Here is a 13,012-nt window from a genome sequence, read left to right on the forward strand (position 1 = left end):
GGGCAGGGAGGACTGTCTGACAGGTCAGTACAGAGCAGTGCTCATACATTAGCCAAAGCAGTATTAGCTGTCTGGCTAGATGGATGTGTAACTAAGTTAACAAAAATATTGTGATACTTTCCAGTGATCCAGTGGCAATCATAATATCTGGGCCCGTTGAACAGAGGTGTGCAGAGCAAAAACAAGCTTGCCGTTAATGGTCAATTATCACAGATAGGGTTTCATCATGCCAGCTGCACAGTGGATTTTATGGAACTTCATGTAATGTAATTACAGCTTTTGCCCTAAACTGCAGAAATTACCTCAGCCTGTGAATCACTCAGAATGATGTTTGGAAACCATTTTCCCACAATATACCTGCATTCAAATGCAACAAAATGTATTACAATTCATTGAAAATCATTTGACTTAATGATCTATTTAAACATGGCACCAGTGAAGATTTTAGTCAGTCTGTCTCTGCTTGGCCACTGAAGCCATTATCATCCTTGGAACTTAATTTAAAGAAGCGTAATCATGGAAAGATGTGCATTAATGGTTTTATCTACCAAAACAGTCCCAGTTTTGCATAGTGTACCCTTTTTTTTTTCGTTCCATAATTTCATCGTTTACAGGTAAACACATTTAAATCATTACATTGTTGATTGTAAAACGGATCTTTTTGCAAAATTCCTGATTGTCGATTCTTTGATTGATAAATTACAGAGCAGATTTGCTCTAGAAAGTGTGTGTATATGGGTTTTAATTGACGGATACCATTAGTCACCGAACCACTTCCTGTCTCTACGTGCAGAGGTGGAGTGTTTCCGCTTTTTATTTGATTTGTTAGATCAATGATCAGTATTATATTGTTTCTTGTGGCCCTTCGTATGTGCCACAAAGAGGTTTTCAATTAACTAATGTGCAGATTACCATCAATCTCTCGCTCTATATCGCTCCCTCACATCACCCTCCCCGCCAGAATCTCTTCAGATAAGCATTATTAGTCTCCGGCAGGGTAGATCACACCTCTACTGTCCTGCAGTGAAAGACTTCTCACCTCAGCCTGGGTCTGTGTCAGCATAACCATCATTAGCCTGTTATAAACATAAATCTTCTCTTCAGTGAAAAACAACACACCCTGTATAAGTATTCAGACTTTAGATGTACAGTAAAATTCCTTGCTGTATATTCACTGTATAAGATACACAGTAGTTCTACAGGAAAAATAAATGACAGTCATATATTGGGATTTAATGAACTGATCAGGAAATATATATGTGTAAATATATACAGCTATGTTTTGGATAGCTACGATTTTTTGAAAGAAAAGTTACCAAGACTGCATTTATTTGATCAAAAATACATTAAAAACTGTATTGTTGTAAAATATTCTTATAATTTAAATAACTAACTATAAAATATTTTTTTCTATTTAATATTTTAAAATGTAACTTAATCCTGTGATGGCAAAGCTGAATTTTCAGCATCATTACTTCAGTCTTCAGTGTCACATCATGATCCTCCAGAAATCATTTTAATAGGCTGATTTTTTTTTTACTTTACTGTTTCTTTGTCACTATTGGCTACTTATTTGTTAAAAATGTCTTTTAATTTCAAATTTTGTTTAATTGCATATCACAATTGAGTTTGAACTAATTGACCTACAGTATTATCCCACAATGCAGTGTATTTTTCAATGATTTGAATTATGACAGAAAATGAACTTGCCTGCACTGATTTTACAGCAAAGGTCTGAATAAAGTATATTCCTGTAATATCTGATATGACAGAGTTGAATCCAAAGAAAGATTCAAACTTAATAGGAAAATCACTTGTACAGCTACAGACACACAAGCCCACCATTGACCTGCTTGCTGACTCCTATTAAATGCAAACCTATTAAAAATACATAATATAGGAGTGTTCCATCAATAGTCTGTAATTGTAATCTTGTATGTTTATATGTGTGTGTGCGCCTAAATTTGTTAGTATCCTGGTCCTGGCTACGGATACCCGGAGTGCTCCAGCGTTTGGGTTTCACCTATTTTGTTCTGGCAGTGATGCAGACTTTCTCTCCCCACAAAGAGATTCCCTTGATGGAGGTGGGTTGAACTCTATGGCTCACATTTCTCTCAGATCAGACATCTGTACAGGAAGACACTTGTTCTGAAATAATGATTAATTTCCAGAGGTTACAGTAAAATGAAGTCAATGTGTTGACAGTGATTTTTTATATTAGCTTATTACTGTTGAGTTTAATAACGTGCAATACTGAATGATTTCTAACCCTGTATGTTTTCTGCATGTTCTCCTCAGCATAAATGGTGGAACCCCATTCAAGATGTGGTTTTATACTGGCCAGAATGGCTCATCATTGTGTTGCTGGAGACCATGTGGCTGTGTCTCACTTTCTTACTACCTGTTCCAAATTGCCCCACGTGAGTTCATATTAGCGTCAGGCTTTGTGATGAATTGTGATTAGCTATTGCACTGAACAATACAAACACTGTGATATGGAATATAAATCCTGTGCATTCAATAATTAATGTGTAATGTGTCTGTCAAGCTAGAATTAACTGCAGTTCATCCCTTTATTAACATAATAATAATGTCATTCATACATCAAGCTAATTCCTTGGGTGACATATATGTTAGCATTATTACACAAGCGTGCCGCTGAGAATATATGTAGGGCGGAGGTAATGTTGGACATTTACATCAAGAATGTGCATATATATGCATCGCAATATGGTCATTTGTGTGCTGTTGTGTTTGTGAGTCTTCGAATGCTCAAGGGTTTGTGCCGTACAAGCCCGTGTTGTGCGGCTCTTATGAGATCTGTGATTTATGAGTGTTTGGCGGCCGGTTTAGAGGGGATAATTAGCCAATCTCAGTCTGTCATGTGGACTAAAAGGAGGCAGAGAGAAAGGATTCATCATCCTTTCTCTGCCTCTCTCAGTTTTTCTCCCTGATTCCGCTCAACCTTCCATTTATGTCCTCCTTCTCCTCTCCTTCAAGATTTTTTTTCAATGTGTCTGACCCTGCATGACATTGACGATCACATGCAGAGCACCGATAATTCTGCCTGAATAAAAAGCATTTTGACCTCACAATCATTGTCCTTGTGTTGCAGCACAATGCTGCATTCAAATGTTGCTACCTCCAAACACACTTCCATCTAAATAATTAAACCAAAGACTCCTCAAATAAACATTTGATTTATCTTGATTTACCGTGCTCTGTCACCTTTGGCTGTTTCTTTGTTGAGATTTTTCGGAACAATATGTGCTATGAACAGTGCTGGTGAATGATACATTATTTTACATTTCTGTTAAATAATAATTTGATGACAAGGAAATCATATACTAACATTCAAAAGTTTGGGGTCAATATATTGATCAAGCGTAAAGACATTGTTTAAAAAAAAGTTATATTTAAAATAAATGCTGTTCTTTTAAACTGTATATGTATCAAAGAATCCTGAAGGATTTCTGAAGGATCGTGTGACACTGAACACTGGAGTAATGGCTGCTGAAAATTAAAAATAGGAAACAGTTATTCTAAATTGTAATAATATATTTCACAATATAAATCACAATAGTATTTTTGATCAAATAAATGCAGCCTCTGTGTTCTTCAGAGACTTCCTTTATTAAAATATCCCTAAACCTCAAACTTTTGAACTGTATATTGCGTTATGTTTCCTCTGCTAGCGGATATTTAGGAGCTGGTGGTATTGGAGATGATGGTTTATACCCCAATTGCACAGGAGGAGCAGCCGCGTATATAGACCGGTGGTTATTTAGAGACAATATCTTCTGGTATCCAACATGCAAGGTGAGAATCACATACTGATCATCTTTAACCAGTTCAATGCATCAAACTTAATCCTTGATTGTGACTTGCCAATTGGGTTTGTGTGGAAAATATTTGTGCATAATTAGATCTAAAAATTATAGTTGTACTGCAACCAATCTCCTACACTGTGTTTTGTGTCTCTTGTATCAATCCATGGTTTTGCAAATCAATATGTCCATTTATTGACAAATGTAACGAGTAGACATGTTGTAAGATTCACGCGGAGGTTATTTAGCGATAATGACCAGCTAATTGTTCACTTGTTTAAGTGGAAGTACAGCTAGTTAAAATGATTAAAATGGCATTTAAATTGGTATTGTAGGGATTACAGTAAATGCAATGTGTATAAATTCTGTTCTCAGGTACTGTTTTGCCTTCATTCACAACTTTCTCTGTTTTAGGTCTTGTATCATACAACAGAGCCCTTCGATCCCGAGGGTGTTCTGGGTACAATCAATTCCATAGTCATGGGATTCTTTGGTATGCAGGTAATTTAATATATAGTACAGTTGTTAAGCAATTTCAAATGAGCAATTGTGATATTGCTATAAGCAAGAATAGATTGCTAGATTGCAAGAATATTTATATAAACAAGAAGTTAATATTAAGTCATTTTCATTTTAGGTACTATATGGACAATTTTTTTGGTTTAATTGTTCTAAATAGTTCAGCAAAAGTAGTTCTGAATGCAACCTAACAGCTTGTCCGGAATGCCACAAACACAGACAATTGGAGTGATACAAACAAAAAATGCAAAACACTTGGAATGCTGTCCAATCAAATTCAAGGTTCAGATCTAGCTGTATAAGTCCAAAATTGTAAATAAATTAAATAAAAATAAATTCACTTATTGCTGGACATGCACCAAAAATAACTGAACAAAAGTGAACCAGTGACAAATGAGAAAGAAAACCCAAACCTAATCCAAAGCCCAACATGTGACTTATCCAAACCGTGTAGTTGACAGACTATAGATCATTGGCTTGTTCAGCATTTTCTCTTCTTGACTCATTGATGAATTTCACTTTTACTTCAACTAGCAATGACAAATCTATAATATTGAACTGGATTTTCTGGCAACACTCTTAGACAAACAGCTGTTCTACCTCACTGGTCCTTGCTGTTGTGGACAGATGTGTGTGCGTCTCTGGCAAAGGTCAGAAAAGTTTCTCACCCTTTGATGGTGACAGTGCCCCGGTGACCGGTGAGAACTAGCCGTGCAAACTAAGGTTGCATTGCTGAAATCCCTGTGGGCGGAGGCAAAAAACAGTTAGAGCCAAGCCCGTCAATCAACATGTCTTTGAGAACACGGCAGGTGTCGGCCTCTCCGTCTGTGTCCGTCCGCTCCAGCGTCCTCGGCTGAGGCTCATTCGTCATCACCGAATTAATCAGTGAGCGCGGCCAACTTCACAGCCGTGCATGGCTGCGCAGGGAGCGTTGAAACTTGAGCTCTTTTTCAGGGCCACAACCACCGCTCACATCCTCTCTCTCTGTCCTAACATGATATCAGTAGTCTGACGTATAATGGGCATTATTGTCCAGCAGTCTATTTGCTATTAATTATTTTAGTTTGCTTAGAGGATTATGACCTATTAGGCCTGAAGTGCTAGCCTAATACACATATTTTTGCCATACAAAAAAAAACATTAAGTCTGACGTTGGGAATAATCTTTGTTTTTGTCTCCACAGGCTGGAAAGATTCTTCTGTTTTTTCGTAAAATGAATAAAAGTATCCTGACACGATTCCTGATTTGGGCCCTCATCCTGGTACGTGCACGCACACACTTATATAGGAAATAAAAAAAAAAACAGACTTCAACAGCAATAATTGCGCAATGCAGCAAAGTCCTCCCTGTAAGTGTTATATTGCTTGTAGTTGTAGACAGTTTATGAAATAGGTAGATGTCATATGATATGTGTATATATGCACTGAATGAATTCCAAGGCAGAGATTGCTATCACACCCCTTTCGGGACTGAACCGGATGGCTTGTTCGGCTCACGGATGTCTGGTGTTTTTTGTTACCGCTATTATTACATATTAATTTCCACTGGTTCTTTGGTTCAACTTGCACGACAGAAAAAAAAACTGTTTTATATCATGTTTAATAACTTTAAAAACATATAGGCATTAAAGAATCATGTTTATACTTAATGACGTTTGCTAATCTCATGAAAAAAAATGTTTTGATAGCACACTTTAGATGTCCTGCATGAAAATTGTTACTGTACACGGCTGTTCAAAAATGTGGGGTTAGTATGTTTTTTTATGTTTTTGAAAGAAGTCTCTAATCCTCACCAAGGATGCATTTATTTGTTAACACTAATATTGTGAAATGGAATTACAATTTAAAATAGCTGATTTAATTATTTAATTAACACTAATATTTTGAAATGGAATTTATTTCTGTGATGGCAAAGCTGAATTTTCAGCATCATAACTCCGGTCTTCAGTGTCCCATGATCCTTCAGAAATCATTCTAATAAGCTGATTTGGTGCTTAAGAAACATTTCTTCTTATAAACGTCGTTTGAATGGTTGGCTTAATATATTTGTGGAAACCATGATTTTTGTCAGGATTCATTGATGAATAGAAAGTTTGAAAGAACAGCATTTATTTGCAATAGAAATCTTTTGTAACATTAAAAATGTATTTACTTTCTTTTAATCAATGAAATGCAACCTTGCTGAATTAAAGTATTAATTTAAAAAAAATAATAATAATAATAATCTTACCGACCCCAAATTTTGAGGTGTATAATGTATGATGTTTGGAAATTTATTTTTTATTTTTGAAATAGTGAATATTTAATAACCTTTAAGGGTTAATAAAGAAATTAAAAATTATAATTTTACTCATCAGCATGGTCTCTGGGACTCCAAACATGTAAAGTCAGTCTCAGCAGAACAAAAGAGTTAAACTAAACTATGACCTCTGCTAGGTTGGCGCGGAGATTTGCTCTGGTGAAACCAAAAAGTGATTAGATCTTAGATTGAGATGACGATAGTGAAAGGGTGGCAGATTTGCGGGTTAAGTGCTCCATTTGGGTGGTCCCACAGACAAAAGGAGCAGAAGCTGAGCTGGGTGGGAAGTGCATGAGGATGTTTAAACCCCCGTCTCATGGGAAATATCCATGTGCTACTAGAAATGTTTTTCAGTGGCAAAGAAAGCAGCACAGGTCACTTATGCTGCCAGTACCTTGCAGAAAAGCTTTTTGATTGCACCATGTGGGGTGAATTTACCCTCTCTGCATTTCCACTTTTTAATGAGCATGACAAGTTAAGCAAGCTCAAGTTATATGGCGTGTTTAATCTAAAGCGAACTGTGTAGCCATTTATTCAAGGTTATTATAGGAGAATCATGTTTCTGCACAACGCAGCATATGTTGATCAGAGGATCTACACAAAAAGGGAGTTTGCAGGATTCTTTTCCATGAAAGACCTTGCTGCTGTGTTTTGTTTTGGACTTCTGGAGGCAGAGCTGCTGGAATGCCCTCTCTAGAGACAACAGGTGCTGATGGAGGGGTTTTGTCTGGCAAACTCAAGACATAAAGCTGTGGATGACGGGGGCAAATGACTTTAATTTCTCAGCAATCGCTTTGCTTGCCATTGGCTTATTATTAGTATGCACAAGAATGTTGCATCTCATTTGTTTTTACTTACTAAGGACTAAAGATTTGAAGATGGGTCATTTACACTCACCGGCCACTTTATTAGGTACACCTGTCCAACTGCTCGTTAACACTTAATTTCTAAGCAGCCAATCACATGGCGGCAACTCAGTGCATTTAGGCATGTAGACATGGTCAAGACAATCTCCTGCAGTTCAAACCGAGCATCAGTATGGGGAAGAAAGGTGATTTGAGTGACTTTGAACGTGGCATGATTGTTGGTGCCAGAAGGGCTGGTCTGAGTATTTCAGAAACTGCTAATCTACTGGGATTTTCACGCACAACCATCTCTAGGGTTTACAGAGAATGGTCCGAAAAAGAAAAAACATCCAGTGAGCGGCAGTTCTGTGGGCGGAAATGCCTTGTTGATGCCAGAGGTCAGAGGAGAATGGCCAGACTGGTTCGAGCTGATAGAAGGGCAACAGTGACTGAAATAACCACTCGTTACAACCGAGGTATGCAGCAAAGCATTTGTGAAGCCACAACACGCACAACCTTGAGGCGGATGGGCTACAACAGCAGAAGACTCCACCGGGTACCACTCATCTCCACTACAAATAGGAAAAAGAGGCTACAATTTGCAAGAGCTCACCAAAATTGAACAGTTGAAGACTGGAAAAATGTTGCCTGGTCTGATGAGTCTCGATTTCTGTTGAGACATTCAGATGTTAGAGTCAGAATTTGGCGTAAACAGAATGAGAACATGGAACCATCATGCCTTGTTACCACTGTGCAGGCTGGTGGTGGTGGTGTAATGGTGTGGGGGATGTTTTCCTGGCACACTTTAGGCCCCTTAATGCCAATTGGGCATCGTTTAAATGCCACGGCCTACCTGAGCATTGTTTCTGACCATGTCCATCCCTTTATGGCCACCATGTACCCATCCTCTGATGGCTACTTCCACCATGTCACAAAGCTCTAATCATTTCAAATTGGTTTCTTGAACATGACAATGAGTTCACTGTACTAAAATGGCCTCCACAGTCACCAGATCTCAACCCAATAGAGCATCTTTGGGATGTGGTGGAACGGGAGATTCGCATCATGGATGTGCAGCCGACAAATCTGCGGCAACTGTGTGATGCCATCATGTCAATATGGACCAAACTCCCTGAGGAATGCTTCCAGCACCTTGTTGAATCTATGCCACGAAGAATTGAGGCAGTTCTGAAGGCAAAAGGGGGTCCAACCCGTTACTAGCATGGGGTACCTAATAAAGTGGCCGGTGAGTGTATATGAATCCACATTTCTCTAAATGTCCCTTACGACATCTGTTTTATGAATGCAATTCATTTATGATTTATGATGCAATTCAATTAATTATTTATTCAATTAAGACAGACAAATGTATATAGAATATATATCCTTATAGCAATACTTTATTAATGTTTACTTGAGAGCTTTTTGTTATGTAATTATTTTGGTGTTATAATGCTTATCTGAGTTTAATATGTAGAGACAACTATGAGTAAGCCATTTGTACGTTGACTTTCCGGAAATGCATGAACACTTTGGCACTTTCAAAACATTGCTCTGTTTGTTTGACTTGCCCAACAGCAACACCGGTTCATACAATGGTGTGAATTGGGAGCGGGGATATCTGTTAATCCGAATAATGAGAGACAGAGGAAACCTGTTTGAAAACAGTCATTTTGATTTGAAACATACATTTACATATATTTATTTTTATATAATATATTTTATTAGGTTATCATTTTATTTTTCTTAACCCATTGGTAACTTGTTCTGTCTTTGTTCTTTCATTTGCATATACATTTATTTAGTTTGTACCCTAATCACACATCCCTTCCTCTTCTCACAGTGAAGTATATTGCGATGGTGTGCTTGTTGTGAACCCAGATCCGCAGTACGCAGATGTCTGATCCCAGTATTTTAAATTTCATTATTCCCAAGGCCTATGACAAATAGGGCCATTATAGCTGTATGTTGAATCATATTGGCCAGCATTATGAGGCCACACTGCTCGAGGTGCTGAAATAAATGAACAGAGATCTATTTCACTTTACCTAGAGGAGCAGCATGATAAAATAAACTAGCCAAAGGCAAAAAATTATGCCACCTCTGTTCACACACTGCCTCAGCCTCTGATTGTGCAACACAAAAATGGTTTGTGTATAATATAGCACAGGCATAATATTGAAATCTGTTTTTCTTTTTTTATTCAGATGTATCATGTTTTTAGATACACAGAATAGCAATATTAGCTGTTGGGAAAGATTCCTTAATTTTGTATGCTGTCAAGAGTGTCTGTTTTAATGTTTTATTCTTTTCCTCTTCACTTTTTCCCAATGCTTCATCCCTACTCTGACGTCAGTAAAAATATAGATTATTTTGGATTATTATGGATTGGACCACAGAGCATATAACCAAGGATTCAGGCGACCAACAAGACCGTTACAGGCTTTCATGCTTCGCGATAAACACTGCATAACACAAGCAAACAATCAATTATCATTGACATCTCTGGAGAGCTCTGAGGTCTGAGAATGTTTGAAATAGCACATCTCGAACAGCCTCTTGTGTTGTTAATGTGCTCTTCACACATGTTATCCTAGTTAAACAAAAATTACCTCCCACCACATCAAGAGTCATAAAACGGTGCACGTATAGAGAGCGAGGGGTTGTCTTGTCGCATGAATCCTTTGTCAGATTGTGGGATGATTTGAAGCTGTTTGTGCTTCGGCATCCCAATAAACAAGGCCCCTGATTTAATTAAAGTTCAACGATCACAACTCCGCAGTTTGAGATTAAAATTGAGCGATTGGCCCACATAGCAATGATTGTCCCACATCCTGCCTGCATAGCCTGGAGACTCAATCTAGAGCCAGCCAGGCTATTTCCACACCATTGATTCTGTCATCTATACAAATGATGGATATCCTCCTAACAAGCAGGTTTGGATGCTGAACTGTCTGTCCTCACAAAAGCACAAGCTTTTTCTTAAATGAGCCTGTTTTAATAATACTTTTACAGCAAAAAAAATAAAAATAATTCTTCCTCAGTATTTTTGTCCTGTTTTCCAGTAGAAATATCTAGACAATAAATCTATCCTCAAGATTCTTTTACTTTAGAAGCAAAATTACTTAAGATATTAAGTCAGTCACACTTTTTTAGATTAGGATCCAATTCTCACTATCAACTAACTGCGACTCTTGCCTCAATAAACTCCTAATTACTGCTTATTAATAGTTAGTAAGGTAGTTGTTAAGATTAGGTATTGGTAGGATTAAGGATGTAGAATATGTCATGCTTCATAAGTACTAATAAACAGCCAATATCCTATAACATGCATGCTAATAAGCAACTAGTTCATAGTGAGAATTGGACCCTAACCTAAAGTGCTACCATTAAGTCTTGTTTTCTGGAGAGAAAAAAAAGAACGATTTATGTTTAAAACACGAAACAAATATCTGCTAATAAGAAAATTCTTAGTTTAAAAGTTTATTTTTCTTACCCATTGGAGATATTTTTTCTTGTTCTAAGCGTAAAGTCACTTAATTTTGATCTTTTTTTTTTTTCAGAAAACAAGATCTGATATGTAATTTTGCTTCTCAAGTTAATGTATCTTGATTTAAGGATGTTTAAATATTTTAATTGGAAAACAAGACAAACATACTGTGGAAGAAAATCATTTACTTTTTCAGATGCCTTTAAGGGTTAAAAACGGAATATAAAGCAATGTAACGAAATGTCGTGTAAAACGTGAAATGACTGAGAGTTTTGCTGTAGGCATGAGGAGATGGATCTGTGTTTCGTGTGTTAGTTCGAGGGGCTTCACCTCGCGGGAGTGTCAGCTAATCTGCTTGATTCTTCATGGCGGTGCTGCATTTGGGTTGTCTGATAATGCTTGCTTTACAGGTCTGCATTGATTTGAAATCTGTTTTATTCTGATCCTCAGGGAATCTCTGCAGCCATCCTTTCTAAGTGCACAAGAGACGAAGGATTTATACCTGTCAATAAAAACCTTTGGTAAGTGCTTCCTAACCCTCTAAATCCAGCCACTTCTCAATCCACAAAAGAAGGGATGATACTCCAGCAGGCACAAATCAGAGGCTGCTAAAACACGCGTTTACTTACTTCTAACGACAGAACGTCCTGTAAATAATCACCCCCACTGGCACAGGAGTGAGACGCAGCGGGTGATACATCCACTGTCCAACTAGATCACTCTTCTTTACAGCCAAGAGAGAGTGAGCAGTTTTATTTTCCCAACCATACATCTTGCCAAAATCTGGCTTATCTCATCCGCCTGTTGGGAAATTGAGCAGGATGAGGTCAGCCCTACATCTTCAGACCGGTGCACATTAAATTATTTGTCACCTAATACCTCAGGATAAATAATGGTATGTAACAGAAGTATTCAAAACAGATTTATTCCGTTGTTGATCTATTTTACAGTGTATGCAAAAAGGATCTTGTGAGGTTTAAGCTAAAAATAAAAAATAAAAATAAAATAAATTTAATTTAAAAAGAATTGTAAAATAATATATATTTTAAGGCAGTTTTATTTTAGTATTATTTATATACACTCACCTAAAGGATTATTAGGAACACCATACTAATACTGTGTTTGACCCCCTTTCGCCTTCAGAACTGCCTTAATTCTACGTGGCATTGATTCAACAAGGTGCTGAAAGTATTATTTAGAAATGTTGGCCCATATTGATAGGATAGCATCTTGCAGTTGATGGAGATTTGTGGGATGCAGATCCAGGGCACGAAGCTCCCGTTCCACCACATCCCAAAGATGCTCTATTGGGTTGAGATCTGGTGACTGTGGGGGCCATTTTAGTACAGTGAACTCATTGTCATGTTCAAGAAACCAATTTGAAATGATTCGAGCTTTGTGACATGGTGCATTATCCTGCTGGAAGTAGCCATCAGAGGATGGGTACATGGTGGCCATAAAGGGATGGACATGGTCAGAAACAATGCTCAGGTAGGCCGTGGCATTTAAACAATGCCCAATTGGCACTAAGGGGCCTAAAGTGTGCCAAGCAAACATCCCCCACAACATTACACCACCACCACCAGCCTGCACAGTGGTAACAAGGCATGATGGATCCATGTTCTCATTCTGTTTACGCCAAATTCTGACTCTACCATCTGAATGTCTCAACAGAAATCGAGACTCATCAGACCAGGCAACATTTTTCCAGTCTTCAACTGTCCAATTTTGGTGAGCTCTTGCAAATTGTAGCCTCTTTTTCCTATTTGTAGTGGAGATGAGTGGTACCCGGTGGGGTCTTCTGCTGTTGTAGCCCATCCGCCTCAAGGTTGTGCGTGTTGTGGCTTCACAAATGCTTTGCTGCATACCTCGGTTGTAGCGAGTGGTTATTTCAGTCAAAGTTGCTCTTCTATCAGCTTGAATCAGTCGGCCCATTCTCCTCTGACCTCTTGCATCAACAAGGCATTTTCGCCCACAGGACTGCCGCATACTGGATGTTTTTCCCTGTTCACACCATTCTTTGTAAACCCCAG

General features: G+C 37.9%; 1 protein-coding gene across 4 annotated transcripts in view; it reads left to right on the forward strand.

The window, feature by feature from the left end:
- Positions 1-13,012, forward strand: part of ret (ret proto-oncogene receptor tyrosine kinase) — a 63,214-nt gene that overhangs the window by 19,067 nt on the left and 31,135 nt on the right. For all 4 annotated transcript variants that reach the window (XM_056257046.1, XM_056257044.1, XM_056257045.1 and 1 more), the window contains 6 exons: positions 1,972-2,084; positions 2,299-2,420; positions 3,696-3,819; positions 4,242-4,328; positions 5,530-5,607; positions 11,430-11,500. In XM_056257046.1, coding sequence (XP_056113021.1) covers positions 1,972-2,084; positions 2,299-2,420; positions 3,696-3,819; positions 4,242-4,328; positions 5,530-5,607; positions 11,430-11,500 — 595 coding nt within the window. The remainder of the gene's footprint in view (positions 1-1,971; positions 2,085-2,298; positions 2,421-3,695; positions 3,820-4,241; positions 4,329-5,529; positions 5,608-11,429; positions 11,501-13,012) is intronic.

Source organism: Rhinichthys klamathensis, unplaced genomic scaffold, assembly GCF_029890125.1.
Source record: "Rhinichthys klamathensis goyatoka isolate OS25496 unplaced genomic scaffold, OSU_Roscu_1.1 h1tg000135l_1, whole genome shotgun sequence".
In the NCBI taxonomy this organism is placed as follows: Eukaryota; Metazoa; Chordata; class Actinopteri; order Cypriniformes; family Leuciscidae; genus Rhinichthys; species Rhinichthys klamathensis.